The sequence below is a fragment of the Oncorhynchus clarkii genome, chromosome 30 (genome assembly GCF_045791955.1).
Source record: "Oncorhynchus clarkii lewisi isolate Uvic-CL-2024 chromosome 30, UVic_Ocla_1.0, whole genome shotgun sequence".
In the NCBI taxonomy this organism is placed as follows: domain Eukaryota; kingdom Metazoa; phylum Chordata; class Actinopteri; order Salmoniformes; family Salmonidae; genus Oncorhynchus; species Oncorhynchus clarkii.
In genome coordinates this window covers 2,216,617-2,232,684 of record NC_092176.1, presented here as the reverse complement: position 1 = coordinate 2,232,684, position 16,068 = coordinate 2,216,617, and the positions used below count along the sequence as shown (strand labels likewise).

At 40.4% G+C, this 16,068-nt stretch overlaps 1 protein-coding gene across 2 annotated transcripts; it reads right to left on the bottom strand.

Annotated features, from left to right (window-relative positions):
* Nucleotides 1–1,325: 1,325 nt before the first annotated feature.
* LOC139390188 (arrestin domain-containing protein 3) lies at nucleotides 1,326–9,639 on the bottom strand. Of its 2 annotated transcripts, none has more exons than XM_071137444.1 (7): nucleotides 9,094–9,639; nucleotides 6,626–6,707; nucleotides 6,297–6,444; nucleotides 5,450–5,552; nucleotides 5,034–5,290; nucleotides 4,259–4,561; nucleotides 1,326–4,135 (listed from the first exon to the last, which is right to left on the bottom strand). In XM_071137444.1, the coding sequence occupies exons 1-7, from the start codon at nucleotides 9,371–9,373 to the stop codon at nucleotides 4,067–4,069; spliced, it is 1,242 nt and encodes a 413-aa protein (XP_070993545.1). In that variant the 5' UTR covers nucleotides 9,374–9,639; the 3' UTR covers nucleotides 1,326–4,066. The 2 variants fall into 2 exon arrangements, with proteins under 2 accessions (XP_070993545.1, XP_070993544.1); XM_071137443.1 differs by having other exon boundaries at nucleotides 6,626–6,749; nucleotides 9,094–9,623.
* Nucleotides 9,640–16,068: the final 6,429 nt, after the last annotated feature.

Below are 16,068 nucleotides of genomic sequence, written 5' to 3'. Positions count from 1 at the left end.
GTGGTGTTGTCAATTGGTGAGAATTTTGGGGAGATTTACTCCAATTTGAATTCAGGCTGTAACACAACAAAACGTGGAATAAGCCAAGGGGTTTGAATACTTTCTGAAGGCACTGTATGTTCTTCTGTGTTTCCATGCTGCTGTAGCCGTGTTGGGTGTCAGCGGCTGTTCCTGGAGAGGGGGGTCACCGTGACTTCGCAGTCCTATTGTACCTGTCCAATTTCTGTACTCAAACCACTGTGTGTGACCTATGACCTTCACATAGGTCATGACCCCTGGAGCTCCCTGAGAGGAAAGGTCATTGAGTAACTGGAGTCAGTGTCCCTGGTGTCTGTATGTCCAGCACCTCAGATATCAGCTTTGGCATGACCCCTGAACCCTAATACCCTGCCAGAGGAACACATCCATGGTCTCTCTAGAAGATACAGCCCACGTCAGCATTTCACATCCCTATAAGTAAACACATTGTATTAGACTAGAGTAAGGCCGGGATTCAATCCAAGGCACATTATAAAGCCACGCTTCAAATTTGACTTAAAGGTAATTTACACTTGCAGCATTTACAGTGAATGAGAACATCAAGAAAAATGCCATTAAAAGGCGCCTTGACAGCTGTTCAGCTCTATAACGTGGCGATAAGTTGGGTGGATATAAACTTCTGTTTTGGGTTGGGAGGCCTTACAACAAGCTCACTTTACAGTAACATACACAACTTTGACCAAAATAAGTAAAACCATGTACATATGGATATAACCGTCATGCCTGCATTGGCATTCCTTATTGATTTTGATTGTTTATAGCTACTTCCTTGACATTTCTTTCTAGGAAACCACTACCAAGGGCTCTATTCAATCCGTAGCGCTGAACAGCGAAAGGCAATGTTCCCGCATTGGCAGAAACTGCATTCACGGTAAACGTTGCATATGTCGGCTCAATCGGAAATTGCCTTTACATTTCAATCTTCAACATATGGATTGAATCGAGCCCCAAGTCTTGTGTCAGGCTCACACTAAAATTGGAATAGTGGATGCAGTGTAGTGAAGTCCATGTTTTTAGGAACAACCAGCAGAGGCGCTGTTGCACTAGTTTATGGAAGCTTGGGCTGTGTGTGTAGTGACCATGCTAGTGATGCCTTCATTCAAAATGTGGGCCTGCTGTACTGATATTGAGCCCTTCATCTTTATATAATCTATGGTTGGATGAGCCTAACTAAATTGATTTCAGATAACTTAGATCAGGTAAGTTTTCAGATTTTTTTAAAAACCCATATGCTGAAATTTGAATTAGGTCTCATCAAGAAGAAATTACTGATTCTCACAACAATGTACATTTTTAACAAAAGTTTATTAAACTCAAAAGAAATACTAGACAGAATGTTACAATCATTCAGGACATTCATACAATATCTATATATGATCGTGATTAAGAAACTATAAAAAGACAAAAGGAGAAATTAGACATACAAATAGTGAATGAAACTAATTCAAATTAGTAATATTGCACTTTGTTTCTAAAACATTTCAGATGCACTCTCCCATTTCTAATGTTTTAATTCCTCACTTTAGTAAGTCAGGAATTTAGCTTTTAAAAACTGGACTACACTGAGGCCCGAACAATGGACTATAGAATTGACCAACCTGAAACAGATTTAGGCTTATTCATTTGTACTTTAGCTTGATACATATTCCCCAAGATAAAAATCAAAACAAACAAAAGTGATTTTATCTTAGAATTAGCGGTCTATTCCATTTGTAAGCTAATTCGTTCTCTGTGGGAAGGGAGGGTTGCTGATCCACAGCTGTTCCCTGAAGCTGAAAGGTGAGTAGAAATGGGGTTGTCTGACAGGATAACAAACCATAAATGCCCAAGTACATAAACTAGCCCAGTCATCACTAAACGCATTCAGAAAAACACACAAAGAGGCTTGTCCAGGGATCGTCATTAAAAAAAATATATTTTTTAATCAATTTCTTTAAAAGGAACATTTTTTTTCTCCCTTTTTGTCCCTTTGAAAAGCATGAAAGGACTAATCACACATACAAAGAAAAGAAAATAGCTAAAAGAGTAAGGTTGTAAATTATAGACACTTGATAACGAAGCATCATAATTATGTCAGTTCTGTGTCAAGGCCACTAAGATAAGATCACTTTAATTTGTAGTTTTTTCTGTCACTGTAAGCAATATTCTTATAGTTGCTAGCTAGATCTAAACAGAGCACACACATACACACACATACAAACTTGTCAACTAATTATAACTGTAAACTTTCAAAAAACGTCTTAGAAGATGAAATAATGCATTTATGTCCAACACAAACACTGCTTGACTAAATGTCTCATCAAGAAATGATGTGGATGCCCAACTTTTTACAGACCTTCACTGTCGATGCAATTTTAAAATGTTTTCCTTATCAAAAAAGTGCCTCATGTTTAAGACGATGCCAAATCTCCACTATTTTACTGGTCTAGGTGTTGAATGAGTTTGAAAACCAATGTATTACTCATTTCAACCTACCACTACTTGTTCTGGCCAGTTTGAGCGGAGCTTTAGCAACGTCCAATTCTTCCCCAGCATTTAGCTAGGCTGGGTTTGTGTCTGCCCCATTATTTGAAGCATATCATACCATGTGGTCTTACTTTTTTTTTTAAATGATATATAATTCTAGCATTTCAGGCTTCACTGGTCTGGAAAATAAAACAGTTGGTGAATGAAGTCGGCAAGTGCAGCGATGGCAAAAAGGGAATGTCGTTCATTTTGGAAAGCTGCCTTGCTGCTCTGTGTGTATGTATGTCTCTTCTCTCTTGTTATGGTAATATACTTTTTTTTTTTTTTAAATCCTCCTTTCACTATTTCAAACAGTACAATTAAAACAAAACATTTTCTTTTTCAACCGTTTGGCAAGTGAGAAGATCACCTGAGACAGTGCTTTTTTATAGGCAGTATGTAAGCCTCTGTGTTATGAGTAGAGGGGCTGCAGACACAGAGTGTGCGAATTCTGATATGTCCCACTCTTTCCGTCACACACACACACACACACAATTCTCTGCGTTTCATGCTATACTTGAGTGGCAAGCTCTAGCCTGCGGCTCCTCTACTCGAGAACAAGCACAACATAAACACGAAGCAAACAATGCTTGGCATAAAAGGCATTCTAAGTTTGGAACTAAATCAAAGGACATAACATAGTACAGAACCAGAAAAAATGATGCCACACTTTGAACCAAACTGAGGAGGCAATATCGAAAAAGAGCTTTTGGATGGAGAGTGTTCTGCTGCATTCAAGTCCAGTCTACAAGTCATTAAGGAAATGTAATAAGGAAAAGTAACATCTTAAAACAGCTTAAACAAGGTCAGTGCATTGTTTTTGTCCAAATATGTTCTCTGCGTTGTTCGAAGTTGTGCGGATAAGGAGTTTATGAGTTAAGCCTGCAGTCTCTTTAGTCCAGCATTGTTACTAGGCAGAAGAAAAACAATTAGTGCTGATTTTCTTCTTCTTAAAATGGAGCCACACAACTCAAGCAAAGAATAACATGTGCAAAAATCCCAAATGAGGCAGGAGGCCAGTCTTTGCTCCGTTGCCGACTGCCGCTGAGCGCTTCAGACAGTGGTGGTTATATTGTATTCTCTTCTTCCTGTTTTTCTTTTTTTCCTGCTCAGGTCTCGACATCATAGTTCTGCTCTATGTGAAAGCCATGTCCGCATGTGCAGTGGTAACAGAAAAGATGAGGTCGATTAAGAGCCATAGGCAGAGATGGCCCTGGCGTGTCATCACTCACTCCACCAAGGCTGTCTCCACTTAAGATTTTTTTTCTTCTCCCCCCTCACAGGTTAGGTGGATGTTCGACCGGCCTTTCCCCGGGCCAGGCAGGAAGGCAGACTTCCTGTGCCTTTCTCTGTGGGAGGGGGCAGGGCTTTGTTCCCCTGTGGTATTTGTTTGTTTGTTTTTTCTCTCCTCTCGACGTCGCGGGCGGAGTGCGAACGCTGTCACCGGGGGGAAGAAAAATACAAAAACAGAGTTGACTTAGAAACGCCCAAAACGTCTCCGGGCGGGGGCTCTGTGTTTCCTTCAACGTGATGGACAAGTGTCAGGTCTCCGCTCCTCCGTCCGGCTGGCTTGATCGGGATTGGGATCAATCTAGAGGAAGAGGAGGAAACACTGCTTTAACGAAAAGACCAAGACCTCTTGGCTACCAGGCTTTAGTGTGATCACTTACTGCAGTGTGTAAAAGCCGAGGGTGTACGCTGTGCTGATGCATACCTCAGAGTAGAGCGGAGGAGGCTGGAAGCGGAACTCCTGGATGTAGGCAAAGAGTGGTCCCTCGAACTCATCCCTGGCTGAGGTCACCTCCAGGCTCCGTCTCTGCTCCTCTGTCACGATCTCCGAATAGCTTGGTGGGGCTTCAGGGCGCTCTGGCAGGGCCATGCCTAGCCAGCTCATGGTCATGCTGCACTGGCTGCTGACACTGGAGGTGCGGCTGCCGAAGGGGTGCAGCGGGATAGTGCCGATGACCAGTGGCAGGTTCAGAGACAGGTTCATAGCTCCGGGGATGTCCACGTACACCTGGAGAGGGTGAGCAGCACACAACAGAGGGTTAGAACTGAAGGTCCACCTTCATTGAACAACAAACCTGTGTGTTCAACAGTGTTAAGACTTGGGCAAGGGGCAGTCCGATGACAGGGTAAAGAGGTCATTAGCACCTCTAAGACAGGCGTCGCCACTAATATTCTAGACTGATCCTCTTAACTGCGTATGGAGAGAACACAAGGTATGATGGGAGTGTCTTTGCCATGACTGCCTAGGTCACAGGCTTTTATGGGAACCATCGAGAGCTTTCTAGGAACCACTCAAAAAACCTATTAAAATGTGCCTAGTAACCATGTGGATCCTAATGACGCATATTCTCATTTTACAGCACACTATACTCCATATTTATATGGATGATAGCTACAGATTTCTCTCAACCCGTTTGAATTGGTTTACAAATGTCAGAGCGAGAAAGAGATGGTCTCTTCAGGGCAGTAGCTGTACTAACCATGAGAGAATACTCCACTCGGATGATGCTGCAGTCCAAGATGGAGGGAGAGATGGGGGGGATCTTCAGCATTTTGCCATTCCACGTCTCCGTCTTGCCCGAGGACAACGACTCTCCTCTGAGGTTGGCCACCAGCTGTTTTACCTCCTTCATTTTCCCTTTGGCGTAGAAGGTCTGTGTTTGGTAAATGGCTGCCTTTGGCACGACCATGCGAGACGAGCAATTCTCAATCTCAGCGAAGATCTGAATAGACTCTCCTGCAAGGACAAGTAAGAAGGGGTTCAGTTAAATCAGTTAAATGATCCTTTGATTGAGATGGCATCAAACATAATACGGCAGTCATCTACAGTCATTAATCTACAAGAGTGCCAAATGACTAATCAATACGAGTGACAGAGTCGCGGTGTTCCTCTTACCTGGGGTATATCCCTTCCTTTCGATTTTGGCACTTAAGGAGATTGGACCTGAGGTGCAGAACCAGCAGCATAAAGTCTTGTCTTTTGTGCCTGCCTGGGGCGACTGAAACAGAGAGCGAAAACAAGGAAACGTAAGTGTTTGGAAAAAACTTGTTATTGGCCCACTGGCAGAAACTGCACCCTTGTGCAGCTAGCATAATGACATACAGCGCCTCAGACCTGTCATTCAAATACAGGGAGATACCAGTTTCTCTTTCCATATACCCAGAAGGCATGTTTAGACAGCAAGTGGCTCTCACAGACAACCCAATACTTACAATAATTTCCCACTCAGCAGTAATTTCACACACACATAAATCAACATCATCGCTTCATTTTAACCATGTGCTGTATGTCATCATTTTTCTACTATACCAACTGATCCGGAAATAATCTGTTAGGTATGGGGAAACCGTGTTTTTCACAACCAATGTCCACTGGTGTTCTCTGTGCTTTGTGTCAGTAGGTACAACAACATCAACAACATGTGGGACAAGCACATTCTGCGACCACAATAATAGGCACTGGCAGCCACTACACCAAATCTGATTACAACGGATGAAAAGTAAGGGGCCTGAGTGCTGGTACTGGCTAATTCTTTCTATATACAGGCAACAATTGCGGCTAGAAATTAGTCATACTTCTGCCTTTAAGTCACTCTCTTGGCTGCCAATGAAACTCGATCGCCGTTACCAAATGAACCCTTGAACAATTCTAAAGACCCTGAAGAGATTAGGGGTAACCAAGGAAGTGCCTATAGTCTACTACACATACAAACACTGTACAGGAGAAAGATCCTTAAGCTCACCAGCAGTAAGGGAGTGTTGATGTCGATGTGTTCGAAGACTGTGAATTCTTTCTTGGTCTTCATGGGCAGAAGCCATGGCCTGTGTAGCTCAGCCTTCACCCAGTAGCGCACACTGCCATGTTTCCCTTCGAACGAGGTAGCCAGTGGTCTGAGAGGAATAAGAGAGGGGAAAGAGACAAGGGGGGGGTCATTTCAGGTCAAACAGGTCATTTCAGGAGAACAAAGCCAGACGCTATTTCAATCTCTAAGGACAGACATACGGATATTTAATATAAGTATTTGTCCTTAAAAAAAAGATGCATTTTGATAGGTAAAGAGGAGATACTTACATCTGTGGAAGCTCAAGGCTGAATGCATACTCATGTCTTCCTGAATGGATAGTGGTGAGTCCTTCTTCTGAGTTGTCATCATCTGAAACAAGAGAGGGACAATATTCCAACACGTATGCCATACCTGGAAAATATACAGTACAATGTCACCTACGTTTCAGAACACAGACATAAAACAATACCGCCACAACAGAGGGGAACAGAGCACAATAGAACTTCATGTCATAACTATTTTCATTTTCATTTTTGGACACCAGGAAGGCACAGCTTGTAATGACAATGATGAGAAGAAGAAAAAAATGAAAATGTGAAATTATGATCTCTGTGATTAAAGATCCTTTTGACCCTTTTGGAAACACATATTTAACCATGTATAAAAAAATAAAAAAAACTTTTAAGCCTTGAACAAGAATAATTTGACACATTGTTTAAATCAGTATTGAAATTAAAATATAGTTTTTTTAAAGCACATAAAAGTGATATAATCTGTCCCAATCAATGATTAACTGTAAAATAGAGAATCTAATAATTATTTCTCACATTATGTATTATTCTTGTGTAATAGGCGGAGGGGGGGGGGGGGGGGCGTTGCGTTATTGAGCATTATGTGATCTGTAAGAAAATGTTTATTATTTTTTTTCTTTACATAAACTCTACCCTGCTGTGTATTATTTAAAAGTTACGCGTTATGGAGCGGGAGCTCCGTTTCTGCCAGCTCAGCGCTCCCACCCAGCCTTAAGCAGCAGCAGAGTCGCGGTAAACAACTGCCGAACTGTCACTCAAAAGCAGACTGGAGCAGGAGAGGACCGGCCTAAACCGGAGCGAGCAGCTTCCCCAAGCCGGCTCTCTCATCACGCATTCACTGTGTGCTGCATTCAGTCCATGGCTCAACCCAACTTGCTCACTATCAGGCACAGCCCTCTCAAGACCTGACGCGTGTACTGCACCGCGTCCCAGAGAGACTTCACCCACTCAATATTACACGTCAGAAAATATTGTAACGGATAGAATAGAGGAAAACACACAGTTATTGAAAAAGAGGACAGACAAAGAAGTAAATTATATTACTTAAACCTTTATTAAATGCCACGGATACCCTTAAAAACTGCATACATGATTGCAATAGAGACACATAGTAAGGCTTTGACCATTTCAAGAAACTTAAAACTATTCAACAATTTATATAAAAACATGAGCAACATGCAAACATTAATTCCCCATACATAGACAGATCAAATACATTATTTTCACCATCAAGAAACATTCAAATTACAGCCAGTAACAAGGAAAAGGTAACTAAGGTACAAAATAGTTGATGGCATAAATTACCACCCCACATTAAATTAAGCTACTTCAATTCTCGGACTGACCTTTCTATCCAATCAGCTGAACGATCAACTACCTCAGGAACAAGCTAAAAAACCTGTTCTAGCGACTAGGACTACCAAGTTTCAGTAATGTGTAATTCTGATGTGAACAAAAAGTAGTAGCCTACATTTATTATCCGCAAATAGGCTAAATTGTTATGCCTTCAGATAATCATATTCCAATATCTAGTTCATAGCCAATTGCAGGCCTTGTTATGCACCATTCATTAGGCTACACACAGTAGGCGATCACTAAATCACTAGATAAAAACATAATAGAATAGGCTAAATGGAACGAATGGCATTTCTTTTCATGCGACTTTGTAACATTGTGCTGACAGGTCGGATACAAAGTTGCCGACTTTTTTTTCTGTCATTTTCTGTAAAAGCATGAGGTCATTTGAAGACGCATGAGCACTTCAGCCAATCAACGGAGAGAAAGCCCAGTCCCTTCACCCCACACAACCAGTTTCTGAACAGGATTGAACCAGCTTCGAACAATGGTGGAAACTTAAGAATAGCTACAACGTTCAACTTTACATGATCGCTCGATAACTATTTTTTGGATCAAACTGCACACATGTAAACAGACTGCTATGCACCTTCATGTACTGCGTTTTGAGAAAATAGTGTAATTCATATAATAGGCTAAAATGAAGGAAGGATAGAGAAGACTCCCATTCAGGATATGCAGCCGACAGCCAACTTGATAGGCTAAAGATACACTTTAGAATTATGTAGTCTATATGCCTACATTATTATGAAGTATCGTGCTTAAATACATTCCCATATGTCAAATATAAAAATTCATTGAAGAATACTGTAGTTGACATGTCTCAAGACATAGCCTACAAAATGTGTTATAGACGGCTGTATAGCCAGTAGTAAACCAAATAAAAGGTATCGTTGTAAGCTGCTTCATAGATCGTCCCCAAATCGTTCTCTGTTATACATTCAATTGTGTTCATTGTTAGCCTATAGTATAGGTTGACAACACAACAGCAATCTCTGTATGGAACCTCAAGAGCCACCATGACTAGACTACACCGAGCACGTCAATAACAAAGTTATTTCTTTACAGATAAGGTCGTATATTCTTACCTCTTTCATGTCCAATTAGGATGTCTCTATGGTTTAGATATTCTACTTCTTCAGTGTAATTTTGCGTATAGGCAGTGTTGGAGCCAGCATTTCGCGATTCAGTCCAACGAACTTTCGCAAATCCTTTTGCATGAATTTTAAGAGATTTCACACGGATTTCTCCAGTGACTTCGATGATCACCCTCCCTGAGACCGAGTCCCCACTTGCGAAAACGGGGACATTGCTGTCATTGAGACAGTCGTAGCTGACTGTGAAGCTCTTCACCTTTCCTAGCACCATGGTGTAAAAAAAAACACAGGTAGCCTACCGAAAAATGAAAGTATATGAAAAAATAATCTCATAAGAAGAAAGAAAATATGTATTTGAAACGCCGATCAATATCTTTGCCCTGCAAAAGCAGTGGGCATGATCAGGGCTTTCTTTGACAAAAGTTCATTTAGATGTAAAGGCTTAATAACAGCAGTGGATGCTGTTATCGTCCGCCCGTCTGCGCGTTGGTCTCTGGTCAAAGACAAGGAACTTTCGTCGCTCAGCTCACTTTAAGCGATGATTTTGTGGAAAAACAACCTATAGAGCATGCGCAGAACTTTATCAGCCCCCTCCTTCCGCCTTATGGAACAAGGTAGAGAGTGGCAGTCAGCCAAATAACAAGTTTGGTTAAACAGCTGATGGTATTACAAAAGCAGGCGTGCATCCACCGTAAACAATTAGAGTTTAATGTTCCCTCCAAAAAAAAATAGTCAAAGTCAAATAAGTAAAACAAACCTGTCACTACAGGCCTATATTATGTTGGTAGGCATTCAGTGTAGCCTACATTTTACAGGAGATTTCCACAGGGGATTATGCATCACATAGCCACACTGACTTCGCCCAGACAGCATGCTAGGTATCAACAGCGAACCCACTCGTACTTAAAAAATATTTTATTTAAATTGTTTTTTGTACTTTACTATTTTTTATTATTATTTTTTTTACAACGTTTACTTTTACTCCCACTACATTCTTAAAGAAAATAATGTACATTTTACTCAGTACATTTTCTCTGGCGGCCAAAAGTACTTGTTACATGTTGAATGCTTAGCAGGGCAGTAAAATGGTCCATTTCCTGCACTCGTCCAGAGATGATCCCTGGTCATCCCTACTGCCTCTGATCTGGCGGACTCACTAAACACAAATGCTTAGTTTGTAAATTATGTCTGAGTGTTGGAGCATGCCTCTGGCTATCCGTAAAGAAAAAAAAGTGCCGCCTGGTTTGCTCAATATAAGGAATTTGAAATGATTTATACTTTTACTTTTGATACTTACGTATTTTTTGCAAGTACACTTACTTGTGATACTCAAGCATATTCGAAACTAAATTGTTTTAGACTTAATTAGTATTTTACTGGATTACTGTTACTGGAGTCATTTTCTATTAAAAGGTATCTTTACTTTTACTCAATTTGACAATTGGGTACTTTTTCCACCGTTGGAAGCTATAGTGGGCTTCGATTGGTCAATAACGCCGCGATATCGCAGTGCTTTTGGATAAATTCGGTTTCCACAACTTTGGTCCCTCCCCGTTCACGTTCCCTCGCCAATGCTATAGCATTGCCGAATGAACCAGGCCCACCTCGCTTCCCTCTAATGAAAATGAATGTCTTCTGAAATGTAATCGCCTCTCGTCGTCTCCTGTGAAAATCCACTGTTAAATTTACGCTATTATGTATTTATGGCTATAGTAGGGCCTACACACCTGTGCACAACTAAGAATAGGCCTAAACCCAATGCTGGTGGACATATAATCCTGATTCAAATCTAAATAATACACAAAGGCTGTGTTTACAAAGGTTGCCCAATTCCGATCATTTTTCCCCACTAATTGGTATTTTAACGTCATATCTTGTTCACAGCTGATCTGATTGGTCAAAATACCAATTAGTGAAAAAGATATCAGAATTGGGCTGCCTGTGTGAATACAGCCATAGATGCTTGGTTTGAGTCAAACAATTGTGATCTGGCATCGCAGACTTTGAGGCTTGGGTCGCCATCTCGTGGCTATCTTGGATATTGTTGTCAATGGGTGCAAGTGAGCATGACACCTGTTGCATTTAGACTTCACACCAATTTCAAGAAGAGATAGAAGTGGCACAAGGCATATTTTTAAAATCCCTAATTAATAAATGAGATAATGGATCATTTAAGTAAAATGCCAACTGATGGAGGCGGCAAACATTATACTTCCACAAAGCAATGTACGATTAGACTTCTTGTAAATACTTCAATCCCGATACAACATATGATCAGTGGTGTAGTGGGAGCTATTTGCTGGTATATGCCGTAAACCCACTTTTTCTTTAGTGGGCATTATGTAGGCTATACTCACTTCTTAATCCTCACTGATGTGTATCAAAGTAGTATACTGGAGGTATACGCCGTATCATTTTACTGTCTGTACTAAATGCATGTAAAAAAAAAAAAAAAAATATATATATATATATATATATATATATATATATATATATATATATATATATATATATATATATATATATATATATATATATATATACACACACACACACACATATATATATATACACACACACACATATATATATATATATATACATACACACACACTTGAGCCTTTTTTGCTGCAGCTCTCTGCCCCCCTGACTGCTGAATCATTAACCCATTTTTTCTTACCTGATTATCTCTGGTACTATCCCCAAGGTTTGGAAGGCGGTCCATGTACTCCCCTTCACAGGGGTGGTAACTCTTGGGACCTTAATAATCAGCTGTCCGTGCTTCTACACCTGCATTGCTTGCTGTTTGGGGTTTTAGGCTGGGTTTCTGTACAGCACTTTGATATATCAGCTGAAGGGCTATATAAATACATTTGATTTGAATAATAAATCAGCCTTCTTGCCTAGCTAAAATATTAGAATCCTTGATGAATTCTCAGCTAAGATCTTTCTTGTCTTTGAAATGTATTCTAAATGTACATCCGTCGAGGTTTAGACCGGGTCCATAGCACTATCTCTGCTGCATCCCTAGTTAACTGTATGGATAAGAGGCAACATTGTGCTGCCCTCTTCAATGACCTATCAAATGCTTTCAATACTGTTGATCACTCACTGCTAATTCAGAGGCTTTCCTCAATTGGCCTAGACCTGGCTGCATGTAACTGGTTTAGATAGTACTCAATGTATATCTACTGATGGTGTTAAAATCAGGTTTCCTGGATGTTACTAAAGGTGTCTCGCAGGGGTCAATTCTGGGTCCTGTACTTTTACATTAACAATATCGACTTGTCTGTAAAAAAAATGTAACCTACACTTGTATGCTGATGATACTGTTGTGTATGCATGCCCCCACAGTTGACCAGGCTCTATCTGAACTACACTCTGCCTTCATTGTATTACAGAACAACTTTACTGACCTGAAATTAGTACTGAATGCAGGTGAAACAAAGTATATGTTGTTTTCTAGAGCGCATACAAATAAGTCTGATGATTTAAGCTTATGTACTTTGGATGGTGTCCATATTGATCATGTCCCTGCTTACAAATATTTGGGCATCTGGATAGATGAAAATCTGAGAATAAAATAGGCTTCTTCTATGGAAATAGTCCCTGCCTCTCGCTAAATGGTAGAAAGCAGATTATTCAGTCAACGTAACTTTCGGTCTTAGACTATGGCGACATCAAATCAAAATCAAATCAAATTTTATTTGTCACATACACATGGGTAGCAGATGTTAATGCGAGTGTAGCGAAATGCTTGTGCTTCTAGTTCCGACAATGCAGTAATAACCAACGAGTAATCTAACCTAACAATTTCACAACCAACTTATACACACAAGTGTAAAGGAATGAAGAATATGTACATAAAAATATATGAATGAGTGATGGTAGAGAACGGCATAGGCAAGATGCAGTAGATGGTATCGAGTACAGTATATACATATGAGATGAGTAATGTAGGTTATGTAAACATATAAAAGTGGCATTGTTTAAAGTGGCTAGTGATTCATGTACTATGGCAAGATGCAGTAGATGGTATAGAGTACAGTATATACATATGACATGAGTAATGTAGGTGTATGTAAACATTATATGAAGTGGCATTAAATGAAGTGGCATCATCTATATGAATGAAGTTGCCACTTCATTAAAGCCATTAGATGTAGTTTAATAAAGCGCAGTGCGCTATGATACGGAGATAGTTTTAGTACTCATCACTGAATTCTCTACCAGAAAGTTGATTGGCCCTCTTTGATGTCATGTAAACTCGGCAAAAAATGAAATGTCCCTTTTTCAGGACCCTGTCTTTCAAAGATAATTCGTAAAAATCGAAATAACTTCACAGATCTTCATTGTAAAGGTTTTAAACACTGTTTCCCATGCTTGTTCAATGAACCATAAACAATTAATGAACATGCACCTGTGGAACGGTCGTTAAGATACTAACAGCTTACAGACGGTAGGCAATTTAGGTCACAGTTATGAAACCTTAGGACACTAAAGAGGCCTTTCTACTGACTCTGAAAAACACCACAAAAGAAAGATGCCCAGGGTCCCTGCTCATCTGCGTGAACATGCCTTTGGCATGCTGCAAGGAGGCATGAGGACTGCAGATGTGGCCAGGGCAATAAATTGCAATGTTCGTACTGTGAGACGCCTACAACACTTGCACAGGAAGTGGGACACTTATTGCATTTCTGTCTTCTGTAACCTTTTCAGACATCCTGTCCCACATATTAGCCCAACACATGATACATTTATGAAATTCTCCGATGTTTCCTAAATCACACAAAGTTGAATTGTCATTGGGACTATAATAATGGTGTCCCAGTTTATCTAACCTGCTGTCCCAGTCTACAAAATGCAAACTGAAATTATGGTTGAGTCATGACTGCTGTGAATATGATAAAAAAATATATATATATTTTGTGTTTGATTATGAAACATCTTGAGGATTTCAGAAATGTATTGTGTTGGGCTAATATGTTGGACAGATGTTGAAAGAGATCACAGAAGACAGAAATGCAATAATTGCCCTACTTATTCCGAATTCACCCTACAGAAGTAATGCTAGCTAAATGGTCTCTTGCTAGGTGTGCGATTGAATTAAAGGCCAACTACACACTGTTACGTGGTTTAAATATAGTTGTGTGCTTAGAACATAATTTTTGGGGTCTTTCTATAAAAGAAAAGGCGTGGTTTTCAGAGTGAAAACCTGAAAAAATATGGGAAAAGTCATAAAAAAATGTATGGGAAAACAGGGCGCCGTAGGGGAGATCGGTGCACAAAGTAACAATTTTAGAAAAAATTGAGGAGATTGAGGTAGATTGAAAATATTTTTATACAAACATGCACATCTTAGCCACCGTTACACACTGTAACAATGTTTCTAGGACATACCAGTCGTTTACAATTCAACCGAAAGTGACAGACGTAAAATGGACTCCCCTATACTCACCACCACTGATGATCATGATTCATGATACAATGTTGCACATCTAATCTCATTGGTCACATACACATGGTTTGTTAACCATACACATGGCAGATGTTAATGCAAGTGTTGCGAAATGTTCCGACAGTGCAATAATATCTAACAATTCCTCAACAACTACCTAATACACACAAATCTAAAGGGATGGAATAAGAATATGTACATATGGATGAGTGACAGCCGAGCGCCATAGGCAAGATGCAATAGATGGCATAAGATACAGTATATACTTTACATATGATATGAGTAATGTAAGATATGTAAACGTGATTAAAGTGCTATTGTTTAAAGTGACTAGTGAGTTTCTATGTAGGCAGCAGCCTCTCTGAATTAGTGATTGCTGTTTAGCAGTCTGATGGCCTTGAGATTGAAAAACAGCTTCGATCTCTCGATCCCAGCTTTGATGCACCTGTACTGACCTCGCTTTCTGGATGGTAACAGGGTGAACAGGCAGTGGCTCAGGTGGCTGTTGTCCTTGATCTTTTTGGCCTTAGTGTGGATGCTGTAGGTGCCCTGGTGAGACCACCCTCTGGAGAGCCTTGCTGTTGGGCGGTACAGTTGCAGTACCAGGCGGTGATACAGCCCGACAGGATGCAATACGTCAGTGTCTGTGACGTGGCTGGTTTTCTTTTTGTAGTTTTTTTTGTAGTAATTGCCTGTAGACCCTGCCACATACGTTGTGTCTGAGCTGTTGAATTGCGACTCCACTTTGCCCCTATACCGACATTTGGCTTGTTTGATTACCTTGCGGAATGAATAACTACAGTGTTTATATTCAGCCATATTCCCAGTCCTCTTTCCATGGTTAAATGCAGTGATTCGCGCTTTCAGTTTTGCGCTAATGCCGCCATCCATCCATGGTTTCTGGTTAGGGTAGGTTTTAATAGTCACAGTGGGTACAACATCTCCAATGCACTTCCTTATAAACTCACTCACCGAGTCAGCGTATAGATCGATGTTATTCTCTGAGGCTGCCCGGAACATTTCCCAGTCCGCGTGATCAAAACAATCCTAAAGTGTGGATTCCGATTGGTCTGACCAGCAGTCATACATACATTGTTACTTGTATAGCCCTTTTCAAAGAATCTCAAAGCGCATAAAAAGTAAAACAACAAAGGCAACAGTAAACATGTCACCTCGCACGAGCGATGCAGCTCCCCCTGTGCTAATTAGTAACAATTATTCAGTCTAATTTGCAGAAAATGTAATAGGTTCTTATGGGAAACATACTGCACATGAGGAGCTGCATAACTGCACAGAATCTCATGACTGTAGCTCAAATGGGACAGGATATATGCTTGTTCAAATTTTGGAATTGCAGTTGATTACTATAGCGCCACCCTTGGGCCAACAAGTGTAATTGTGTAAATACGCTTCATTCAACCACGTTTGTGCAAAATCGGGGCAGTGTTGTCTGAAATATTGCGTGTGACTAACTTAAGAATGTATGGAGATAGATCCATAGTGCATAG